General features: G+C 41.1%; 1 protein-coding gene across 4 annotated transcripts in view; it reads left to right on the forward strand.

The window, feature by feature from the left end:
• The window catches only part of CTNNA3 (catenin alpha 3), a 401940-nt gene that overhangs the window by 317744 nt on the left and 58033 nt on the right, over window positions 1–26163 (forward strand). For all 4 annotated transcript variants that reach the window (XM_062496193.1, XM_062496191.1, XM_062496192.1 and 1 more), the window contains one exon: window positions 9077–9228. In XM_062496193.1, the coding sequence (XP_062352177.1) occupies window positions 9077–9228 (152 nt within the window). The remainder of the gene's footprint in view (window positions 1–9076; window positions 9229–26163) is intronic.

The raw sequence follows: 26163 nt of genomic DNA on the forward strand, positions 1-26163 counted from the left end.
TCGCTGGAGGTTTTCCAGACTTAGCTGGACAAAGCTGGGACTGGCCTGATGTTGTGTTGGTCTCATGCCTATGGAGGTGATAGGCATAATCCTTTTCAAATGATGTATGTAGGATTTTTTCCGTGTTGGACACCAGTTGCATTCACATAGGAGCCATCATTTGTGGGTAATTAAAAGTTTTAATGTGGGCATTCATGCTCTGCTGTAGTAATCTCGAGTTCTTAGAGAAGAGTTCTTTCTCTGCTTAGTGATTTGTTTGTTAATAAAAGCACATACTTTTACTATTGAGAAGGACTTGGAGTGTAAAAATGCTTGCATATGCTTCATTCAAAATCTGCAAATAATGCAGACCCTCTTACATGAGGTATTATGTATTAAATGGTGGTCAAGCATAGAAATATTGCAAATGGGTGCAATCCATCTATGTGATTTAGTCTGATCCGTTTCCAAATAGGCAAAGAAGCATTTAAAACATATAGGTGCTGTTTTTCAAAGTGTTTGTTTACTCTTCAGTGTGCTCTTTTCAAACTGTCGTAATTACTTTCTTTTCCTCAGAGCTAATAGTAGAAATCTCGGCAGTGCTTCAGATTTCTTTCAAATAGCAATATAGTCCTCTTGTGTTTATTTAATTTGTTCACTTGTCTGGCTTGTATTTTATTCTGTGAGATAAGTAAGGCAAGTAAGAACCTACACCCAAAAAAAAAATGCCTTTAGAGTTTGTATCTTAACAGTGTTAGAAGCAATGCTAGTTTTGTTCAGTATCGTTTTACTCACTTTCTGATAATTCTAGTTTTATTTGGAGTGGTTTTATTCCATTCTAACCATTGTTTGTGAGCTGATAACGGTCTTTCTTGGATCTTTAATAATCTGCTGTTCTGTATCTTGGAGGAAAATTATTACGTCTGCATTGCAGGTTGGGAGGAAGCTTTCTTGTAGTCAGTCTTCGTAAATCCTAAAGAGTTTACAAGTAAAGAACAAAACATCTTGGGAACCTCTTCAGCCTTTCCATGGTCTCTCTACATAATTGGATGCAGCAGGAAATGTAATTGGCAGTCCCTCTCTTGTGTGTCAGCAGTCCACTGCAGTTGGAGTTCCCCCTGAGTGTCTGTGCCTGAACAGAATGGTCAGTACCTGTAACAAGTGATCCTCCAGCTGTTCCTTTATGTTCCTGGATAGAACTTTCTTTGGCTGAGGAACTTGTCCCTGCTGATGGCAGTAGCGTTAGCACTAATAGCCATAAACGTTGCTAATTAATTTAAACACCAGCTGATGGAGAGATTTCAGGTAAATACTGAAGAAGGTTCTTTGGAATGTTATTGGTAGGCAGTTGGGCAAGACGAGGTTTCTTTGTAGGGCAGAATGTGTAGTGCAGTGTGCAGTTAGGGTCAGCATACCGAGTGCCAGCAGCCCCTTCAGGTTCCTGCTCTGAGCCCTTATAGAGAGCCACTTGAGTTTGTCACCTTGGCTACAAACAAGCTGCCCATGCTATTTCACCTTCTGCAACTAGCAGGTTTATTGCTCTCAAACAATTATATGCTACAATTGAACATTCTCATTAAATGTACCAGCATCCCTTTATCACTGTTGATTCCAATCCATTTCAGTGTATTTTCAGTGTATTGTGTTCTAATAATGAAAGCTTACATGGTGGGCTTCAGCAATTAAAACCTAATTCCAAATCCATTGCAATGATTGCCACTGACCCCTGTGGTTGTTGTGCAGCCCTTGGGTCCTGTTCCTTCTGCCTGGTCAGTGTTTCTGATCCCACTGCTCTGAGGGGCTGCAGCAAAGGCAGGAAGCACACACAGAGTTAGTCTGTCATGACTCACTGTTATCTGAATCATTCTGAATCAGCTCTGAATATTAAATTTAGAGACAGTATTTTCCTGGCGCCATTCAGAAAAATATCTTTTCTGCAGTTAACAGCATTTGTTGGTGTTTCACTGTAATTAAGTATTTGAGGATTTTTGACTATCAAGATGTATTTTTCTTGTGCTTGCTTTTTAAATGTCAGCAGTCTTCCATGAAAAATAATTCTTCTTTATGAAATTATTTCAATTATTCCAAGTTACTGTTGTAGTAGACATAGAACTGAAATGTAGTGACCCTTTCCCCAAATATGTTTTGTCCAAGGATATTTTGGGTTGTATGTTTTTGTTGTTTGCTAACATATGTCAAAAACACAGTATCTGACTCTGCCTAAAAAGCTGTATTGATTTTCTGATGTTTCCCAGTGGGATATACAATTTTTTTTTGTCTTTGGGCCAAAAAAACCTTGGAATCTTGTGCAGTTTTATTCTTTGTGGCTAATTCAATTACTTTCAGGTTTTCTAGGTTGATGCTATACCCACTGGGAACAAGATTTCTAAAAAGACAATGTTTCTAGTAATCTACTGCAACAACTGGCTGCATTTCAAAATTAAATGTTTCAGTTGTTGTCTGCTGTTAATGTTTTGAAGACCAGCTCATTGTCAGCATAGTTACATTTGGGAAAAATATGGCTCAGCTACATGTTCTGAGCTTCTGAAACTCCACTGATGTCTCCTGAAAAGTTACTGCAGTACATGAAAAGCAGCCTGTCCCAAGCACTGCCCAAGTTCAGCGCCACTGCTGTGCTGTTGCTTCTTTCCACCTTTCTCCCTTACAGGGTCACTGTCAGGTTTTTGTGAATTAACACCATTCTCTAGCTTAGGTGGTTTATAGCACAGTGCTTCTACAGTGCAACCAGACAAGGTCCACAGAGACGGAGTCACGATGGTTGTAATTTCATTTTTTATTAAACTCTCAGGACTTTGCATTCCCACTTCAACTACTAAAAAGCTGCTCTCTGCTCAGATAGTCTCTTATGTACAATGAAGTCACTCACCCATAAGGACCTCAATTTCCTCTTAATTTCCTTTTTATGGCCTTTTTTGTGTCCTGCTCAGTCCATTTGGAAAATGCCAGTTTGGGAGTGTTTGGTCAGCAGCCTGTAGAAATTGCCTGATATGTTAATTGTCTCCTTGCTCTTGCTTTGGCTGTGTTTGGGGTTTCTTTAGGTACAGACTTTGGGTATTTACTAGTCTTGGCTTCTGTGTATCTGTGTGCCATTCCATGTAGTGCAGATGTCTCTAAATGAAACACATGGACTGCTCATGAAGGAAGGCAGGGCATGTCCTGGGCAGTGAACTGAAGTGAGGAGCAGTGCTCGTTTCTACAGCTCAAGGATCCCCTGCTGTAACACAGGAATGATGAGACAAGACAGGCCCACATGGCCCACATTGTCTGCTAAGGAAAGAGAAATCAATTCTGAAATTCCTCTCATCTGTCTTAGGGGGAAATGTCATTCTCATCTGGGATCTTGTGGTCAGTCTGTCCTTGAGCACAGCAGCAAAATGTATTAAGTAGCAGGATTCAAAAAAAGGAGGATTATGTAAATGATTTAAGTTATCTTTCTGCTCTTTTGGGTGCTGTGACCTGTCTCTAATGGGCTCCTCATAGAGGGAAACTCATCTATTGCCTCAAAAGCATTCCCACAAAGAACTCTTTTGAAGGTCCTGTGAGGGATCCTACTGAAGCCTTGAAGTGTGATGTGCAGGTGCACGGCACTGCTTTTAATTCCCAGGTGCAGTGTTCCTGCATATGCCAGGCTGGGGAGAGGCTGCCTGTGTGGGGGAAAGTCCAGGGATTCCAAAGTAATCCCCTGTGCCCCTACATTACAGCGAGCAGGGACTGGTGTGTACATCAGAACTGCCCTGGTGCAAAGAATAACTCTGTGTTCCAGGTAGGAAGCTGAATCACTGTCATGGGTGTGTTATGGGGAGGAATAAATTAAATTAAAAAAAAAAAAAAACTATTTACTGGATTGGCATTCATTAATTACATGCACTGCCAATAACTAGGTCTCACTCACTGTCAATATTTTCTTACATTCAGAACATTTAACTCCTAAAAATCTTACCCTTGTCAGCTATGTAGATCTAGTACCGTGAAACTGCTGTTGTGTTCAGTGTGGTTTATGCATAAATATGTCTGTAAACACACATACAAAAATACTCATAACTTGCATTTGTAAATAGCTAGGTAATTCTCTATATGCTTATATAGTTGTATGTGCACACCCTTAGCTCTGTGCTTGTAGGTCTGCCAGCAGTCTGCCAGCCTTGCAAGCTGCAAAATGCCTCTGCACAGCTGCAGCTGGCACAGGTCTGAGTGAGAGAAGCAGGCACTGAATACAACTTGCTTTCATTAGAAAACTTTCGATGTGCATCAGACCTCTGTCTGGGCTACTTCATGTTGTATTACCCGGTCATGATGCAGAAACTTTAGCATGAAAGACTAAATTCTATTGAGATAATTTATAGATCTTTAGCTTTAAATAGGCAAGGAGGGGAGTGGGCATAATGGGGGATGCTGAGATGGTGCCTCTCATACACTGGCCTAGGATTGAGACTGCCAGAGGAATATGAGCTTTTTCAGCTGAATTTATGGAAGTTCCACAGGTAGTTAATCTCTTTTCCTGCCTAACACCCTATGCGCCTGTTACCAAATAAGGTGATTGAATATGAATGCTAATATAAGGGATATATCAAATGCATACAAAGTTCTTCTGCTTCTCTCATATTCATATACATTTATAGATGTGTATGTAAGTGTATCTCTTGGAAAGCCATTGGATACAGTACCAAAATAAAAAGTTACTAATATAACACTGTAGCACAGAAATAGAGGCTGGAGTTAAGGGTCTGTACCATAGTGAAATTAGCTTCAGAAGCAGCCAGATCTGCATTATTAGGATTACATTATGTGGATTTATAAGGGTCACAAGTGGTTGGAGTTTCAAAACGTTTGTGTTAGTCAGCTCAACCTTTTGCAGTGAGTGCAGGGTACTCTTTTTTGCAGTAATTCCATTAGTATTGCAATGTATTTTGGATCACCTCTGATGAAGCTGTCTCCATCAGTCACTGAAACAGTGTGTTCCCTTCTGAATTGCATGTTGGGTGCTGGGACTCAGGCTGCTGCCAGCAGATCCCTTTTATTTCACGTGGTGTCCTTTAGTCAGCACAGTTGCCTCAGATGTTTTGTTTTGGTTTTTTTTTTAATTCTTTCTATACCATTCTGGGTTGAAGTGGCATTAGGAGTAGACATAATACATAGCAGTAAAATTGGAATAGCAATAGGCAACGTTCTTACCATCTGGAATTCTTAAGTACCTTTCCAGAAGAAATTTACAAATGCTTATTTGTTAATCACAAGAAGTGCAAACTATTACTTGATCTCAAAGAGTGTAATTAAATAAGGAAGAACTGAAAAAAGGCTGTGTGGCTGTTAACTAGATTTCTTACTTTCTGTAGTATTACCTTGTATTTAAGAGATGGCTGTGTTTTTAATCTTTACAACCATGCTTTTCTTCACTTCCATTGAATCCTTGCAACTGGAAAACTGCTGAAATCCTCTGGAAGCAGCCTGTACATACCCATCACACCGAGTTTCATGCTAGGTGATCATGTTATGGGTGAATAATAAAACATTTGAGATGCACAACTCTTATGTCAAGTCACTTCTCATGCTGCCACCACCTGTGCCTTGATGTAGGTCTGGGTTGCACACACATCTTAGCTTGCCTGCCTGCACATCTGCTTTATTTCAGTGTTCTGCTATCATGGTAGTTTCATATGAAACTTATCCAGTAGCTCTTCAGGCCTTACTTGACCGTACTTCTGTCTTCAGGTGTTTTTTTGGAAGTTTTCCTTCTCTTAGAGTCCTAATTCATAAGTAATTACTTACCCTGATTTTCTTATCTTCAGAAGGAAAACCATATTTTCACTCCAACTTGCCCACATGTATTTTTTTTAAATGATCTTTTTTAAATTACTTTTGTTGGGGCACAGAAGATGTCTGCAGGTGGCTGAATGCCCAGGAGAGTTGTCTCCTGTGTTGAAAACCACTGGATCTGAGTTTAGCCAAAGCAGTGGCAGGGCTGCAGTGTGTGTAGCTGAGCTCTGAAGCTGTGCCACAGAGAGCTTCAGTCCCTGCCTGTGCTCTCACTTCCATTTCAAAGCTGCCTCTGAAGGACTAGTTCTTCAGTCTTTGTGGGAGCTCTGCAGCCTTTTCCCAGGCTGCTGGCACCGGTCTTTGTACGTGCGCATGAACACTGAAGGGAGACTTCGCTTATTTACCACAAATGCTTTTTCTTGAGATAAACTGTGACTTTGCTGGTTTCTTCCCTTTTTTCTTTGAGTTTAAAAACATAAGCATTTTGAATTAAAAATAGGAGCAGTTTTTTTTTTTTTCCTGGTCAGTTCTAGGCGGTGGTGACTGTTCAGATATGTTTGTTTTGTTAAGACATTCTTTAGGACACATGTGGACAGTTTAGCTTTGGACACTGTTTCTTCTTCACTACCAAGCTGCTTTGATAGTGGCTGAAGTGGTGTTCATCACTTAACACAGTCCAGTTAAAAGGTACGAGCACAGTGGCTCCTGCAAAGCTGAGAATCTGTTTTCCTGATAATTTTAATGTTAAAAATAACAGGCACAGAGTCAAGGGGTTGCTGAAGTTGAGTTTTCTATGAAGAGCTGGGCCCTGACAGCTATTAAACTACAGACTGGGTTCATTATTTACTTTTGATTGAAGATGACAAAATCAAGCAAAAATATTAGAGGACTAAGAAGACATGCCTACAAGAAAATATTAATAGTATTATTTTAAAAACCAAAGCAATTAGGGAACACTTGATGAAATTTAAAACAAATTAGGGTAATTTCAAGAACGTGTTTTTGATAGTGTGAAATCTTTAATCACTTTAGGGACTTTGAATATTATGCTTATGAATATCCTCCTTTCTGCACCTTCCCCCTCAGGGAAAGCAGAATTATAGATGCTCATATTGAATTTTGCTTTTGATTGTTGTTACAGGAGAAACAAAACAGAACCTAAAGAAAACAGAAATAAAATGTACAAATGCAAAAAACAAATCCCCATAAAAATTTAGTACTTCTCAGTTGTCTAACACTTGCCCTTTTTACTTGTTCAGTTTTGCTTTTGAAAGACTGAAATAATGAATAATTTCTGCCTGTTTCCTGTTGCATCCACTGCTCCACTATATTTAGGCTGCCTAGAAAAACAAAGCCAAATACAGGAAAGGTGCGTGTTATTGATGTAATTCAGGTCCACTTAATGTGGTATTTCAGAGGGTTGCCTGTCCATTAGAGGTCTATGAAGCATTTTGGATGTCAGTTATCCATGGCTAAGAGTTCATACTTTATCTTGTTGCTGTTTTGTGGTTTGTTTTTTGTTTGTTTTTTTGGTGATTTTTTTAAAGTTATTGGCTGGGAGCTCCAGACTGAAATGAATCCCAGTAGTCTTGGATTTGAGGGAGTTAATCTGTTGTTTACAGGGGAAATGAGTAGGAAATAAGGCCTGTTTGATAGCCTAAGTGTATTTTCACACTTCATTAGCAGATGGGTGTGAACATATTTTAGAATTACAGTAGAGTTTTTGTTTTAATTATCTGTGTAAAAGTGCTGTTGCTGCAAAGCCCCATCTGAAATGGTGCCAGAGGAAGACCCTGAGGTGGTGTGGTGGTTGTGTACCCAAGTGCAGCCTGCATTGCTCCACTTAAAATTATTTTGATAGTCTAGGAGCCAAAAATCTTTTAACTGGAAAAAAAAACTTACTAAACGATGGAAAGTTCTCACTCAGTGGTGGTCCTTGGAAATTTTTTTTATAACAATGCATAGGTATTTGTTCTCCTTAATTCAAATGAAAAATGTACCTTGTCTTCTTTTCTGTACCATTACAAATCTTTCCACTGACCTTTTTGAAGGTGAGACAGTTCCAGTGATAATCTGAAGAGGGTAGCACTGAGTTTAAATACCCTGTTTTGCAAATTAGGTGGTAAATACTATTTGGCTCAAAGATAGTGAGGTTACTATCATTTGAGAACGAATTTAAGTGTCACCAAGGGTTATGTGGGTCTCCTCATTAAAGTTGGGGGAAAGCATTATTGGAGCACCTTTCCTATTACTTAAAAGTATTAAGTTGCCAGGTTTTCTAATTGAGAAACCCAGTTGTCTTCAGCTGAAGCTTTGCCTGCCTACAAATTTATTCTATACTTCAAAATTTGCCTGAAATGTTCCACATTTATTGTGTTAGTAGTATTGCTTTCATGTGTTAAGAATTTGTGAATTGCACACTGTGCAATTGCAGATAGAAGGGTGGAACACAAACAATATTAGTGTTTGAAACCAACACATTGCCAGAGAGAGCTTTAGTACCACGAGGTTTGTTATTCATATTGAGTATTACACGAGTTTTATCCTTCTGCATTTGTTTGTTCTGTGTCCTCAGACACCAAGTTTGTTCTGGGTTTTTTTGAGGTCCTTCTGTGTATGATGGATTTTCCATCTGCATTCCCTCCATACTCTGTGCTGGGTTTCCTTTGCTTTCAGGTTGGTATGAAGGGTTGAGGGAGATGCAGTGCTGCCAGGGCACTGTGCAGAATAGGGCCCTGGAGTGTCAGAAGCAAATGCCCAGACTGTTCTGGGTAAAGCACAGGTTCATATCAAACTGCCTCAAAATGCAGCTTGTTTGGTTCGATCAAGCAAGATGAATTGCCCTGGTAAATTCAGGTTGCAGTTGTGGGACTTCTCAGTTGAAGAATAAGCATCAATCTTCAGCTAGTTACATCTCCATTCAGACTGAAAGCAGATTCTGAAATAGTGGGAGTATGTTCAGCAGTGCTTCCAGCTTTAAGCCAGGTTATTCATCCTGATTCTTTGGGTAAAATTGCTATTGAAATCAGCAACAAATTTTTACAACTGCTTCCCCAGCTCCCCTTTTAAAACTTATTTCTTCTTTGTAGTACTGTACAACCACCTTCAGCTTACATGCTCACCGTGGGCATTTTTATAACTGTGATAAAAACTACAAATGTATTCTTGCTTAAAAGTAATTGCACTATTACTGTAATGCTTTTTAGAAAATAAAGTTTTTATCAATGACTAGCTGTTTTTGCCAAAAAGAAAAAATACTGTGTGTTCTATCCTTTTTATACTCAATGAATTTTGTTTTGTTCTTATTTTTTATTTTTAACAGTGATTCCAGAGTTTATTAATCAAGTAAATATTGCGTTGGAGAGCTTAAGCAAGAGCACAGGGCATCTGTTTGATGACAACCAGTTTGTGGACATTTCCAAGAAGGTGTATGATACGATTCATAACATCAGGTGCTCAGTCATGATGATTCGGGTAAGTTTGTCATTTGTTCTTTTCATCCTGGTATCTGAGATGGGTCAGGATGGGAGGGCATTTTCAGGAGCATTCAGGACTGTGTGTGTGATAAGTGCCCCCAAGCTCATATCCAGGTTGAGCTGACCTGGGGAATCTGGGTTACAGCAAAACATGTGTGACTGGGACTCCAGAAGTCTAGCATTGCATTGAGTACCACATCAGAATGTTGCACAAAAATGTCTTTTCTTCTTTTATAATATGTAGTTATATATGAAGATCTTGGTAAAGATCTTTGTTCACTTCAGTAATTACTAACTTGCAGGTACAAGACCAAATCTTCTTGTAGTTCTTCAGCTTTAACCTGTGGTATGTAGGAGAGAGTATTTCCAGGTGATTCTGATAATCCCATATCAAGTTCTCTCAGCCTTACACCAGAAGACTTAACCTGGTTTCTTCCAGTCTTACACAATTATGATCATTGTGGTCACCAGTGAGTTTTGCCTGAAGTCCAGAAACTGAATCAGAACAGCTTATTTTTAAAATTCAAACCAGAATTCTGTCAGATGCAGAATTTCCCCCAAGTATCTTCATAAATAATGGTTAACAACTGAGCTGCAATGCCTGTGTTCAGCAATTGTGTTTTAAAAATAAGATTAAACATTAATACCAATATAGATAGATTTTTCAAAGCAACTTTTTCTTCTCCATTGACTTTCCAGTTGAGAACATGGTAAGAAAGAGATTCCTTTTCTTGTGAATAGAAACCCATTACAGCCCAGCCTGACCAACAGGTCATGGAAGGTGAGTCTGCCCTTAAGCTCCATTTTGGTGAGACCCCACCTGCAGAGCTGCCTCCAGCTCTGGGGTCCCAGCACAGGAAGGAGAGGGAGCTGCTGGAGTGGGTCCAGAGGAGGCACAGAAATGATCGCAGGGTGGAGCAGCTCTCCCATGAGGAATGGCTGGGACAGTTGGGGCTGTTGAGGCTGGAGAAGTCTCTGTGGAGGCCATACTGTAGCCCTTGGGTACTTATAGGGGTCTCATAAATCAGATGAGAACAGACTTTTCACTTGGACCTGTTGCAGTAGGTCAAGGGCAGTGGTTTCAAACAGAAAGAGGAGAGATTTAGCTCCATCCAAGGAAAGAATTTGTTAGGATGTGAGCGGTGGAACACTGGCTCAGGTTGCCCAGGGAGATGACAGAGGCCCCACCCCTGGAAGCATTCAAGGCCAGGCTCCAGGGGGCTCTGAGCAAACTGATGTGCTCATTGCAGGGAGGTTGGACTAGGTGGCCTTTGAAGGTCCCTGCCAACCAAAACCGTTCTAATGTGAAGAACATTAGTCTTAACATACTGTAGTGTGCAAGTTAAAGTAGGAATCCAAATGTGGAAAGTGATTAAAATGTCTTATCCTTATTGCAGTTGTCATTAAAAAGCTGTTTGTATATTGAAGAGAGGCCCTGAAACATCCAACACATATCCCACAGCAGTAAGAGTTTGTGAGCTGGATGTAGGTCCAGACCAAACAAACCAGATTGTGAGTGGTGCTCTGTTGGGTCTCTGATCAGTTCCTGTGTCAGTGAACACAGGAACTAGTGTTCCTAGGAAGTTTGCATTAGGGCATCTTGGTTTTTTCCAGGTAAGCTTCATTTAGTGCCTGTACTGTTCATCCCTCCTTTCCTTTAGTGTCTGGGGGGCTCTTAGGTCTTCTAAGATTACAAAGTTGCTTATGTTTCTCAGGGTGATCTGAGTCTTCTGTATGTCCAGTCCTCTTAGGCTTGAATTCCAAGATCATGGCTGAGCATTTCTTTCTGGAGTTTTGCGTTTCTGGGGAATTGGGAAACGCACTGAGGAGTGTAAAACACAACTTCAGTCAGTTTCTGTGAAGAGGCAAACACAGCTCTGCAGGAAACTTTATTTTCTTAGAGTGCTCTGTGGTGGGTGTATGTATGTGGACAGTCACTCAGAAAGGGAATATGAGGGAAAAATCTCAGATGTGAAGAAACTGTAATAGTCCCAAGGGTTGGGAAGTGCCCGGTGTGCAGTACATGCACTGTGCACCCATAAAATCATGAGTCACTGCACAACACCTGCGTGGACAATAATAACAGAATGGGTTCTGTCAGGGCCATCTTCCAGTGCTGTTTTGCAAGTCTTGATGAGAGCTCAGGAGATTTTAAAACAACTGTTAGAAAGGACTTAAGCTTTCTACTTAATGAATGCTATTGCTCAGCCACAGTCATGGGAAGGTTTTTTTGAAGTTTGGTAAAATATTAATTAGTCACCTACTCCAGCAGCCCTTAGAGATAGTGATAGCCATCACAGAAAGTGCTGAGGAAACCCTGGCATTCATTTTCTGAGTCAGAATGTATTTGCATTCCTAGTTAGATACTTTCCAGACAATGCCAGTTTCCTGGAAGAGGCTTCAGTAAGTCTGGTGGTTACTCAGAGGGACACTGTTAGTGTAGAAGCCAAGGTGAGGCAATAAAATGTTCTGTGGTCAAAGTGCTGATAGTGCCAGAGAATGGCACCTCGCTGATTACAGGGGATTGATTGCAAGGCTCAACCAGGCTAAGAACTTGTTGATCAAAAAAATAATTGAGGCCACTCATTCACAGGGGGCAATTTTTCAACATGGCTGTAAAAGCAGAAATTCTCCAGATCAGTTTCTCAGGAAGCATTTCAAACATGTAATTACACAGAGAGAATGTTTTTAAAAATAGAGTTCCCAGCTGTAAAATGCTGCCCAATACTATTGTTAATGCAAATTATCAGCTGTACATTTCAATGTCCAAGCTTAACCAAAGATGCATAAGGCATTCATTGCAGTCCTGCAGGGTATAATGTACTGCTGGAGAGCAGCTCCATAGTGCTGGGTGTGCTGTCCTGCTGAGCTGTAATAGAAGTCCCTCTGGAGCATCAGGAGGCTCCTCCCCTTAAGATGCTTTTCATTGCTCACTTGCCAGGACTGCTTAATGCAGTGGTAGCTGTCAATTTGAAATAACTAGATAGTTGACTCAGGGAGTATCCACATTTCTCATTTTTTGACTCTAAGCATCTAATTTTTGTTGTGTTTTAGAGATTTTGTGGGCTTGATCTTGCACAGACCATTTGTACATTATCTGGATAACATTTTAATCAGAATATTGATGTTGCAAAAATAGATTAGATAGTGCAATTAATGGCAATTCTGTCATATGAAAGATGTAGAAAAGTCAAAGGAAATAGGTTGATGGTTTTTGAGACAATACACATTAAATGCTGCAGAATGTTAAGATTAATGGTAGAACTTTTTAAAAAACCTCTATATGAAGGTTTTTTAGTTGAAAAATGAGACAACGGGATTGAAGTAACAGCTAGCAATATCCCATTAGGGTATAAACTCAGTGGAAATAAATTACATCAAAAGAATAATAACTACTGGTAGCTGAAGCATTATCAGTCATCCTAACAATTATACCAAGAACAGTGGAAAAAAGTCACCAAGTGAAAAGTTTCACAGGATACTTTGTTCTTTTTGGAGGATAAACAAGTGAGCAGCTGTTCAGGTTTTACAGAGACAAAGAAGAGGGCAAAGGGTTCATGTACTCTATGCAAAATATTTTTACTATTCTCATGTTCATGGAAGCAGTGTTTAGGAACACATGTTCCCTAATTTTGTAGTGGAGAATGTGCATTGAGATTGCTGTTCTTAACACTAAAGCATTTATTAAAAATCCTTTCTGCTGAATGGGTATTTTCTGTGCTGATTCTCTCAGGATTCTGGCATGGAGACCATAGGTTCCCTCAAGAGTTTATGGTATTAGGCTTTTTGAGTTTATTTTGCACATTGTTCTTTGATTTCTCTGCACCATTCCCCAGCCCCTCCTGGAAACTGAAGCAAAGCATTCGTTTTCCTTTCCTGTCTTACCTAGATACTCTTATTTCAACTAGATCCTCCCTGCATCTTCAATCAGTTCCTCATATTCATGTCTCTTTAGCTACCAGTCTTTTACTGTGTGTTGTAGCTTCCTTTGGAAAGTCTAACTCAGTTCAGTTACACATTCAGGAGTCTACATCATAAATGCTTTTCTGTATATTTTGGCTTTCTCAGAATACCATTGGGATGAGTTCCCTTTTTACTTTTGTTTGTTGCAAATCTGGTGTGGTTTTTCATTCTGTTTTCAAGAAATGTAAGAATTCATCCTTAACCAAGTGTGTGAGTTCTTCAGTACAGTTGATTTCTCTCAGTAGGAGACATCACAGCAGAATTAATTATCTTACACCCAGCAGTGTTACAGGAATTTTTAGAACTCTAGGACAGGAAGGTAGCAAGTGGTGAAAACCTTTCAGCAGTTAATGAGTGCCTAGTTTAAATTCTACCATGGCTCTTACTAAGGACGCAATTATCCTACACATGCAGAGTTTTCTGCCTGTTTTTATTTTGGTAGTTCAAGGGAGTTAGATCCTGTCCAATGTAGGCAGTAACAGGCGTGAATTGAACCTCTGTTTAAAAGCTGAAGAAAGCAAAGCAAAACAGGGAAACATATGAGAAAGGCAAACATTTACTGCGCTCCTGTTGTTTGTTTTTCTAAGAGGGCCTTGAGACCTCATGGAATGGACAGACGAGGAACAGTTCATACAGCCTTGTTAAACTTCATTGTTGTTGGCCTGAAATACAGGAGTGATGCTAATCCATTACAAACTCACGTTGAGAAGTTTGATAAAAACCTTTTTCTTCATGTTTCTCTATCCTACACCAACTGCATAAGAGGCAGAACCTTTGCAGCAGTAGGTAGCCACTCCTGCACCTCTCAGCACTTTCTGGTTGTTTATGACCTTAGTAGGTCAGGACCTTTCCTTCCTCACTCCTTTTCAGCTTCAGTCCTGTCACCCAAAGATTGATACATCTGGATCAAGTGTGACTGTAAAAGAATGTATTCATGGGATGTCTTGAAAAAGAGTGCAGAAGAAACACTGATGTCTGCTAAGGATAGTGGGACACCTCTTCCTTTTTCAGGTTTTTGTCTTGAGTCTCATAAAAGAAAAATGTTAGTTTGTGCTGTAGAACCCAAATCAGAGGTGAGTTAAGTGTTTAAGAGTGCCACAATCCACTGTGCATACCTGCAAGTAAAAGCTTCTGACAGCTGCTTGTCCCTGCCATATTACTTGGCTTTCATTTCAGGTCACCATCACCAACCTTGAAGTACCATTGTGGGAAAACCTAAAGTGCTATCCCACATGGGTTATCTTTCATATCTTAATTCACCTACACACATATTTTCTACAAATGTCTGTGTTCTTTACAGTATACCTGGGAAGCCTTCTCATAATGTGCAAATACTTGTTATAATTTAGATCAGTATTAGCATCATAGAGTCATTATTATTATTATTATTATGACTCTGCCTTGCAGATATCTTATCAAAGTGCTCTGTACTGAACAGTTTTGGAGCACGCTCAGCATACATTCCAATGTAACATGACGACATTTTAAAAAATGCTGATCTCTATTTAGTATCAGGAATTTGTCTTCCCAAATAAATCCCTCTTTTCTGGCAAACAGCTACACATATCAATTTGCTTCTATTTCATGTTTTTGCACCATGTAACAAACTCTCAAAGTTTCATTAGTTTAGGGCATTTAGTCTCTTCAGCAAATCAGATGACTTCTGCTTCTCAGTGTGATAGTATTGCTGACTTGATTGCTTTACAGAGCAAAAAGCTGCTCAGTAGTATATCTGTAGATAATAAGCAGCTCTTGTTTTTTTCCTTGAAAGTTGCATCCATTGTCTTTACATGTGGGCAGGATGTTACCCTGAGAAATAGCTTTAGGTTGGAGTTGCCCCTGTTGCCATTGTTGTTGTTGTTGTTCCCTGTTAAGCACCTCTTAAAAGCTGAGGTGTTTCCACAAGGGAAAAAAATAGTAGAAATACAGATAGTTTGTTGATTTTAAAAACTGTATATTTACATCTCGGGTAGAGGGGAGAGAGACAGAAGAGGAAAAACACACGTGCTTAGCCTTCCCATCTGGGAGACAGGAGTGGAAGCCAGAACACAGATAAAATACTATTTCACTCAAGGATGGGTGGTCCCCCTCCTCCCCCTTCTTCAGGTCCCCTTTGCTTAAACATTGAAGTAGAGTCCATCTACAGGGAAGTTGGGAAATGGTGGATTTTTTTTTTTTTGTTAATAAAAGACAAGAAATTGCCTGCTTTTGTGTGCTTCTGCATTTCTGCACTTTGTGATTAACAGGTTTTAACTTTTTGGTTCTTTGTACATCTTTCTGACTGCTGCCCCATTCCCAGTCTCCAGGTATTTGCTCAGGCTTTACAGGCAGATGGCTGATTTTAGATTCTGGGTTATTTTTGACATACAAAATGAACACTGACTAGAAAAATAGGTGCCCCCTTTATCCTGCTGTGTGCAATTGCAAAATGGTCCTGTCACATCCATATGTTCTGTTATTTCAGCACAGAGAATCATGCAGTAGTAGAGGAATGTCAAAAGCAGCTGCCCCTCTTGTGAGGAGCTGGATGTAGAACTGCTGTGTTGTTTTATGTATGTGCTAGAGGAGCAGACTCTAATTGCAGCTGTAATAAGCTTGTGAAAAAGCACTCGATGTTGTCAGGCCAGTCTTGTTGGGGAAGATGTTTTCCTCTGCCAAGCAGCAGCTCCCATGCAGCACCCTGGTGACTCCAGAAAGTAAATGGAAGTGGGTATTTAGAGCAGTACCAGGAGCTCACCACTGGGATAGCACCATGTTCAAACCTGCAGTTTCTGTATGTTAACACCTGTTTGTTTTTTTGCTTTAAATTCTTTTAATACTACTTGGCTGTTTTACATTTTTATCTAAATATTATGGCTAATGGAGCCTTCTTTTTAAGGCAGAAATAGTGCAGTATCTTTTGAGCCCCCATCTTATTTTTCCCTATCACACATGTCACTTGTGTCACTCTGTTCTCTATGAGGGGAAGGACAGAAGTGTGCACAGAGGCTCACAGAGGGAAGGGCCCTCAGGAGATCAGCAGGTCCAACCTGAAAGTGGAGTCTTATCCAGGGCCACCTCAAGACACCTCTGACTTGACTGTTTGCTTTTTAATGTTATCTGTTAGAACTGTAATGGGGAATTGATGGGTCAGACAAAGCTATAGTGTGGATTAAACTTCCTTATAAAAGGAAGCTGCTTGCTGCACTGCATGCTGCTGCTAGTCTCTAAAACTTTTGTTATTCTTCTGTGTTTATGCCTCGTTATTTACATTCAGCACGGGAATGTACCACCCATCTTTTCCAGGTGAAAATGGAGTTTTCTTTAGCCTGCATTAGGTTTCCAGTTTAAGTGTCAGCTAATGGAAAGGATGATGTGTTGTGTTTTGTTTAAGGAAAAAAAAAAGGGGGGAAAGCTTCATGGGTACATACAGACAAAAATAATAATAAATTATTTCAGAAATGCTGATACAATGATAGTAGTGGTGGTGTCAACTGCTTACTGTATACATTGTAAGATCCATGTGCAGTTATCCATCCTGGGAAATCGGGGTTGTCTTCTGCCCAAACTACACAGCCATAGGCATCATGAAGGGCTGTGAAAGAAGAGCTCCTCAGCAGCAAATTGCTGCATGGCTTTCCATGGAAATCTCCTAGTGCTGAGATATCTGGGTCACACACAGGAGTCAATATGCTTATGGATGGCATAAACAGTTTTCACTTACATACTACTTTAAATGTCAGATCTTGCCAGTGTAGGGATTAAATTACACTGCAAGTGTTACACATGATTATGCTTTTAATTGTTCACAAAATTACCCTTCTCTTTCAGAAAGACAGAATCTTCTAGAGTTATTTGATAGCTCTGGTTTAGTGGCTCATTGGAAACTTAAGCACATAACAGTATATTTTCTGGAACATTAAAATCTTTGCTGAGGGTTTTTTTTTCTTAGAGCAAGAAAAAGTGATGTGTATTCCTTCCTTGCCATTTGGTGCTTACTGTCTAATATAAATTATATTCCCAGAGAAATGGAATGAATATTATGCTGTTAAAAGGGAAGGACTGAATTACTGGAACCAAAACTGGGAATCACAGTAAAGTGTAACAAATCATAGATACTCTATTAAAATATGCCTCCTGCCACATGGCTCACTGGAGTGGGAGCAAGGCAAGCCTGGGAATGGAGACTGCAGCTCTCAGCAGCACTAAGAGCTCAGGCTAGAGTTGTGATGCTGCAGTCAGCCCTGTCAGTGCTGGTGCAGTTCTGCTTCAGAGATCTTTGTTGCTCTGGCTAGATCAGGCCATATTTCCTTCACCACTGATCACAGTGATCGGTAAGGTCCATGGCTTTGTTGGAATTTCTCACTTGCCATTAGCACTGTGGAACTTTTTATCTGCTAGGATGGATCTTTTTAGTGTGGTACAGAAAAGCTATGAGGTACATCACAAATGTGTTCAGAATGTCACTGGACTTCAAAAAGTAATGATAATGACATGTGTTAGATTGTGATCTGAGTTCTGCTAGCACAAGGATAGGGGAGCAGTGCTGGGTCTGTGTCATTCTGTGCTTTGACTTTGGTGGAACAGTGTCAAGTCTCTCCTCTTGTCCTGCATGTCCTTGCTGATAAAGCAGTGTGACAATGGAAGATGTTTGGGATTAATTGGTTCTTTATTGCTTCCCTGAGTTCTTTTGGTTTCTGTTCTTAGAATTCCTTAGTATTCCATGGGTATATTTGAGTTCAGGTTTTGCTTTTGATGACAGCTTCCTTCCTTTTGGTTTGGGTTTTTTTAAAGAAACATTGCTTGTCCACTTGAATCACACCAGGTTGTTTCCTTGAAAGTGTGCTCAGGGTTGCAATGCAGTTGGTGAAGGGAGGTGGACATAAGGAGACAGTGTGATAACAGGGAAACTGAGTCACAGAAAAAAAACAAACCAAACAAACAAAAAAGGCAACAAAAAACAAACAAAGAAAAAACACCAAAAACTAAACAAAAATAAACAAACCATACAAAAAACCTTTGTAAAAAAATCTTTGGGGAATTGGGGGAAAAAAAACCCCAAAACCCTTCACTGAGCCTGACAGGTGGAAGATGGTATTAGTGAGTCCTTTTTACCTGAAAAGGTTCTGTAGAGGTTGACAGAGCTGATGCTGCTTAATTTCCTGAGAAACCCTGGGACTTACAGTATATTCTTAAAATAGAGACAAAGGAGTTGCTTCATGATATTATCAACAAAAATCAGTGTATATGAGTACTGAAGGGAAGTGTGGTGCAGCAGGGGAGTGCTGTGCATCCTCTAGCACAAGGATTGGGTTGAAATTGCTGTTTTACTGCAGCATTCCTCCAGTGTAGCCTAGTAACAACAAGAGGGCCTCCAAGTTAATTGCTGTACCAGGTACTTAAATTATTAGGAAATTGGAGCAATAATATTAATTTAAAATTAGTTTGTTACTCTGAGTGCCTTGTGATCCTGGTCTTCATGAAGTAGTCTCCATAGAATTACAGAAAATAGAAGAAAACCTGATTATTTAGCAAGCTGAAAATAATTCTTTTGGAAAGTAGAAGCCTTCCTTTTTGCTGAACATGGTCCAGCATGAAATAGCACACAAGAAAGTATCATATGGGCCAGTGTGATCAGCCTTTGAAATCTCCTGGAATCTGCTACAGTGTTAAATCCACCCCCAGAAGGAAGGAGTCACAATTCCATGTGAGGGTATGGCAGAGCATGTCTACGTGAGGGATAAAGAGCTGCTGGAAAGCCCCTGGAGTGAGGCCATGGCAACCTGGGGATGCACACAGCTACAGCTGTGTGTCCCTGAGAGTGGGTATGTCACCTGACCCCTGCCCCAGCCATTCCCTGCACCCAGAACAGCAATCCCATCCCTTCCTGCAGCGTGCTGGGCTTCCTCCGTGGGCTGCTGGCCAGCACATGGGGGACTGACCTGTTATTGTATGGACACAGCTCACTGGCATGAGGGATGGTGTCCTGTTATTGTATGGACACAGCTCACTGGCACCAGGGGTGGTGTCCCTGTTATTGTATGGACACAGCTCACTGGCACCAGGGGTGGTGTCCCTGTTATTGTATGGACACAGCTCACTGGCACCAGGGGGGGTGTCCCTGTTATTGTATGGACACAGCTCACTGGCACCAGGGATGGTGTCCCTGTTATTGTATGGACACAGCTCACTGGCACCAGGGGTGGTGTCCCTGTTATTGTATGGACACAGCTCACTGGCATGAGGGATGGTGTCCTGTTATTGTATGGACACAGCTCACTGGCACCAGGGATGGTGTCCTGTTATTGTATGGACACAGCTCACTGGCACCAGGGGTGGTGTCCTGTTATTGTATGGACACAGCTCACTGGCACCAGGGATGGTGTCCTGTTATTGTATGGACACAGCTCACTGGCACCAGGGGTGGTGTCCTGTTATTGTATGGACACAGCTCACTGGCACCAGGGATGGTGTCCTGTTATTGTATGGACACAGCTCACTGGCACCAGGGGTGGTGTCCCTGTTATTGTATGGACACAGCTCACTGGCATGAGGGATGGTGTCCTGTTATTGTATGGACACAGCTCACTGGCACCAGGGATGGTGTCCCTGTTATTGTATGGACACAGCTCACTGGCACCAGGGATGGTGTCCTGTTATTGTATGGACACAGCTCACTGGCACCAGGGGTGGTGTCCCTGTTATTGTATGGACACAGCTCACTGGCACCAGGGGTGGTGTCCCTGTTATTGTATGGACACAGCTCACTGGCACCAGGGATGGTGTCCCTGTTATTGTATGGACACAGCTCACTGGCACCAGGGGTGGTGTCCCTGTTATTGTATGGGCACAGCTGTCTGGCACGAGGGGTGGTGTCCCCAAGCTCTCTGGCTGGCTGTGGTCCTGCAGGGCCGGCACATTCTTGGCTACACTAATTGTCATATCTACCGTGGGCTGGCATCTATATTTGTTCTGCCTATGGATTTTGTATCAGTCATACCTCTCCTGCCTTTTGCCTACTTCATGATCCGTGTGGGGATCTTGCATGGAGGAGATCACATCAGTACATGTCAGCTGTATGTTTGTTGCTGGTGTGTTCTCAGAACCGGGATTGGACCCTCCTGCCCTAGTGAGAAACCAGTCTGACATCGCATCTGTGCAGGACATGCATGGCTGGGAGCTTGGCTGGCCCCAGAGGCAGGCCTTGTCAGATACATTCTGAAATGTTTGTAGATTTGGGAAAGCTGCATTCCAAATGTGTCAAGAAACAAGCATGTGACTGAATTAACAATCAGCAAATGAAGAACAGAAGTGAATAATTGTTGCTCTTTTAGTGAGGGAGTGCTAAACACAGCAAACAAAGGTAAAGCCATCAGAGTACCTGGTAATGCTTGAAGTGGTGTGAGGTCACATCGGTGCCCTGAATGCCTGGGAGTGTGCAGCTCAGTCTGGCTGCTCAGATGGCAACCAATAATACATCTACTTGTCACCTTGGTAAATGAAGCCTGAAGCAGAACTTACCCAGATTTTAAGCACAGCAACATCAGTGTTAATTGTGAATTAATTTACCAGTGCTGGGGTTTGCAGTTAATCACTTACTGCTGAAATGGAGCCCAGGCTCCAAGAGAGATGAAGCCTGAAATTGTGTCTGCCTGAACTTAGGCTTTTTTTTCCACTTGGTGGTTCCATTCCATTAATGCAGCCTTAAACTTGCATCTTCCAGTTTCTTCCATCTCAGACTGGGCTGCTTGAGTTGCTCGTGCAGTTTATAGGGAATTCACAGGTCAGAAAGTAGGTGACACGCCCTGCTTGTCCTTTAACTGCAGAAAGGGAGTTATTTTTTCCTGAATGAAAAGATCATCCTGTCTGATAGTGTTGTTACTGTATTGTTGGTCTTGTTCCCATGTTTGGGTTATTAAATGGCATATTAAATTGCACCATGCATTTGTAGAACATACTGAATTTATAACTCACAGGACTGTTTTCTTCCTCTAAAATGATCACATTTCTCACCTGGTGGAGTAAACTGAGATTAAATTTTAGGTTGTGTTTAGTTCATCAGTAAAAAGCTGCTTTTTCTCCTAGTATTTCTCTTCCAGAAAGCTCAGCAGCAAGTATTGCCTGCAGCCTGTCTCTTTAGAGATGGAATGGTTCAGTCTTACTCAGCCTGTGGGACTGCCAGATAGCTCAGGGCTTTGGCAGCTTCTACCTGGCAGGGTTTGGGTTTAGGCTGTGATACATTTCTGCTTCTTTTTGTTTATTCTTGGGTATGTTGATGAGCTCTGAGATTTATCTACTGCCTGGGGAAGGAAAAAAGTGTGAGCAGTATTAATTCCCAAAATACACCATTGTTCAATACAAAGAGAAGGTAAGAGGATCAATTGAAATTCCTGTCAGGGGCCATTCAGCACCCCACAGGAACAGTTTACCACAAAGATGTAGCACAGTATTCTTAGAGGACTCATGGTGCTGCATCACAGGCATAGCTGAGCATTGTCCTGCCTCACACGGTGCTGTTTCTTTGTATCCTCTTCATTTCTTTTCCTTCTCCTCCTTTTTTCATAGCTGCTCTGTATTTTCTCCTCTTACCTTAGAGTTTGTCTTGTGTTGTTTATGTTTCTCTTCTCATGCCTCATACTAAGGTAGTGTAGGAATTGTCTTCTGGAAAGCCTGAAAGCTGGCCTCCCCACAGGGTGCCAGTCTCTTTGGAAAAGGGTAACTAATACATAAATTCTGATTTTTATCTGACCTAAGATAACTACAGCAATCAAATATGTTCTCTAAAGATACTGAAGTAACTCTGTCAATACTGTCTCCTGTGCAGCTCAGGATTAACTTCAAATAATTCCCAGTGTTCATTTTTTCTGACTGTTCTTGGAAACATCCACAGCTGGCAGCTGGAGGGTGCCTTCAAGCAGTCAATCCCACTCCATTCCCTTTAGAATTCTTTAGTTCTTCCTTAAATCCACTCCTCACATGTCCTTATGGCACCTTAAAGCACTTCCATCAAGGATGGATGATCTCCTTCTCCTTGTTTCCTGCACACTTAAAGCCTGGGTTTGTTTCTGTTGTTTTATTTTTCACACCATGCTGATGCTTGTTGGATCCTGCTCTCCAGCTGTGTCCTTCCTTTTGGAGGTGCAGTGCCCAGCACTTGATCCAGTACTTGCAGTGGAGGCTCAGCTCTCAGTTGAAGGGAGGTTTCATTTTTCATATTTCCACATTTCATAAAGGTTTGCTGTCTTTGTGCCTTCAGGTACTTAAAACAGTCTGCTTGCCTTTACTTTCAGGAATGTGATGCTGCTGCATCCTCTTTAGCCTGTGTTCCCCTGTAATTCCTGGTGCTTTTCTAGCAAGTATTTATCATGTGTGTTTTTCTCTTTGCATTAAAAAAAGAATCCTGTATTCTGTTCTGTTGTTGTAAGAAAGACTTTTTAAAATCTATTGCCATGAGATAAAAATATTTCTATCAGTGCCAGTTACTGATTAAATTTAGGCTGCTTATGGTTAATTTGTTTAGATTTATTAGTTCTTGCTGTTCACTTACTGTTCAAGTCAGATAATACTGGAGATGTCTGAAAAACTAATTTCAGCCCATGCAATGAAGCAAGGCTCTGCTGAGTTATGGTTGGTTGCAGTTATTCAGCTTTGTAGGCACCATAATTAAAAATACAAGAAGTGGGGATTTATGCCCCAAAATGAACAGTGAGAATCTCCAAAATTTCCTAGTTGCTTAAGCAAGTGCACTCTGGTTTATTGCAGCTACAACAACCAGAGCATTATAAATTGTGACCTATGAGAAAAACACCAAATGTGTTAATCCTAATTAGTCCAGGGAACAGAGAGCCAAAGGAGAGAGAAGGGAAGATGGGGTAGCTGTTTCCATTGATGTAAAATGTTACTGCACACGACTGGAGAAAATCTGTGTTACATATTCATAATGCATACAAAGAGAATAAACTCTGACTACAAGGGGAAGATTCAGTTTGAACATGAAGTAAACCAAATTTCATATGTGATTTTGCTCAATTTTCATATATATATCAGAGGCTCTGGTGCTTGACTTGGTGCCAGTTTTATCTCTATTGGTCTGTTAGCAGATGATAGAGTTGTGTTGATTCTCTCCTGTTTCACTGAGCAGGAGAGACTGTCAAAGCTGCATATTGTGAAAAAACGTACAAAGTACTGATCTGAATAACTTTCTCATTTGGTGTCTTAGAGGGGAATATTCTGTACTGCCTTTCACAGAACCTGGTCATGAAACCTTCCCAAATGGAAGAATTCATTTCATGTACAAACAGGAATTTTAGCATCTACAAAATTCTAATAAAATCATGTAATATGTAATTTTTTTCAGAAGCTAGACCCAAATGAGTGTTCTTTGAGGGGCAGTTGTGGGGGATTGTGTGTATTTAATTCCACTTTGCTTGGAGAGCCTATGTGGTAATGAAGGCTCTCAGCCTCCCAAAGCAAAATGAAATTAGTGATTTGGGACATGAAGGCTGGTTTGCACAGAGATGGCATTAATGGGTTCCTTAGTTCCACGTCAGCTGGCACTGATCGCTCACTTGAACATTATTGGCTGCTGAATGACTGAGGGTGGGTGGATGCGTGTTCTGGGCATCTTAATAACTAAAAGCAGGAATGAAAGTGATGGACACAGGATTCATGGCTAGGGTGGTTTTATTTCCATTGTCTGAGTGTCTGGGAGGAATAGCACCTAAAGCAAAAATTTGTGCTCAACAATTGTCATGTCCTGGGTAGGAGTGTGTGGGAGGGATGACAGCTGTGGTACCTGCATTTGAGAAGCCGGCTGTGCATTACAGTGTGCATTTTTCAGTGAGGCATGAGCTTGTGATGGACAGGCTTACTCCTTGTATCTTTTCTAAAGGAGATCTGTTTTACTTGCAGCTCAGATATACAGAGAGTCAGTGGAGACTGAAGAGGCTCAAGCAGATGCTGAGGTTGTAGTTAATAATTTCATCTACTCCAGTTTGAGAAATGCACTTATCATTGGCAGCCTTTTGCTGAGGAATATATTAATCTAACCAAGGGATTTTTTATTTTTAGTATGATCATTTAGCATAATTCATGTAACAGAAACAGATTGATTTGACATGTTAGGAATCTTTGCTGAGGGGGCTGCCATTGCTTAGGCTTTATTCATCTGATAAATCTACATTTCTTGTGGAATTCTGAACTGTCTCTTTTTGTCTCTTGTTTCTTGTCCTTTCTGAGCCCTGAAATGTTTTTAAGACAGTCTTAAAAACTGCACCTTTTTTTTCCTTCAATATATTGATGTATTCCAAAAGCAGTTTATTTCTGCATTTCTTCTGCCTAGAAACAATGGTTTTGTTTTGGCTTTGGGATATGCTCTTCTCCATAAAAAATGGAGGCTTCTGGAGAGGAAAGGGAGATTCTGCAGGAAGGCAGACTCTGTCATGTCGTTTTAAAGTATAATTTCAACGGTCTGGTTCTCAGAAGTGGATTTATCTTGCCACACCTCACTCCATCCCTGGATGCTGTGTGTTGCAGCCAAGGAACGCTGCTGGCTCCTGCCCAGTTCTTTGTGCTTGAGTCTGAGATCCTTTGGAGCTGGTCTGCTCCAAAGTCAGGCAGCCCCAGCTTGTTTAATCTGTAGTCTCTGCCTTCCTAGGTGCCAGCATTTGCATTTTCCCTGGGTGAGTTTGAGAAGGCTCCTGTCAGCCCAGAGTCCATCAGTCCGTGTGGATGGCAGCCCTAGCCCTGAGCCCACTGGCAGTTCCAGCCTGGTGGCAAGGAATGGTGCCAGGAATGTGCTCCAGCAGCTCCCACAGCCCTTGGCAAGGGTGTCCTGCAGCCCTTTGCTCACAAACACCCCTGGGGTGCTCCTCTTGGTCCCAGGTGGGCACAGCTCAGGCAGCACTGCCCTCTGAGCCCAACACCAAAGGCTCGTGGCCCAGCTTGCTGACAGCACCTGGGAGATGCTGTGTGGAGCTTCTCAGGGACACTCAGGCCATGACAATGCAGGCACTGATAGGAGGGTGAGCAGCCTGTGCTTGGCCAGTTTGTTCCTCTGGCCTTTATTAAAAGTGGGAACCACTATGAATTCTCACAGGGGCAAAATGCAGAGCAACTCTCTGGTTGCCTTTGAGGTTAGCCAGGCTGACAGTCAAGGTGTTTTATTTTATCTTTAGTATATGCAGTTGAGAGAGAGAAAACAAGGACTGATCTCTTCTCATTTTCAAATGTTGAGGTGATGTTTAGAAATCTATTTCAAACATTTCAAAAATCAATTATAAGGCCATATATGATTAGCTTTATGAAGATTACTAGTCAAAGAACAATAGCTTAATTAGTTATCATGATCCATTTTTAAACAGCTTAACAACTATTTCCATTATAAATGAAATGTCTTAATTAGCTTCCCACTAGATGGAGCAAATGTATGTCAACCCAGCAGAAGAAACAGGGATTATGTTTTAGATTGCTGAAGAACAAATCTCTTATATTAAAACCTACTGTTCTATTCTTGTTAATTACTAGTTTTCTGAGTTTAAAATGGAAGCTTCTAAGCCATATGGTGATTTTTCCTACTTAATAAACATAAGTAAAGGCTGTGCTTTCCATGAAGCTGTGTATCAGTTGTCATGGCTCCTGTGGAATCAAGGCAGGGGCTTGGGTTACAGCAGAGTTGTGTGATTGTAATACCTATGTTTGGTCATGCTTTGTTCTTAGGCATTTGAAATTATTTTTTAAAAGTTACACCCAAAAAAGTGCTTCCTTTAAATAAAATAACTAGAAAAAAGTATGGCTTCCAGGTTCTTAAGTGAGTCCTCAGGTAACCTGGTGAAGGATTTGCACCCCTGAAATCTTAGCTTCTTTTCTGGTCATGCTGTTGGTTTTATAAAACTGTTACCTTGTTTGTAAATCCTACCCTGCTCTCTTTCAACCCTTTTGGCTGCAATACCATTACTGGATGGGATTTTCAGGCTGCTGTCAAGTTTCCCCC

The sequence above is a fragment of the Cinclus cinclus genome, chromosome 7 (assembly GCF_963662255.1).
Source record: "Cinclus cinclus chromosome 7, bCinCin1.1, whole genome shotgun sequence".
Classification (NCBI taxonomy): Eukaryota; Metazoa; Chordata; class Aves; order Passeriformes; family Cinclidae; genus Cinclus; species Cinclus cinclus.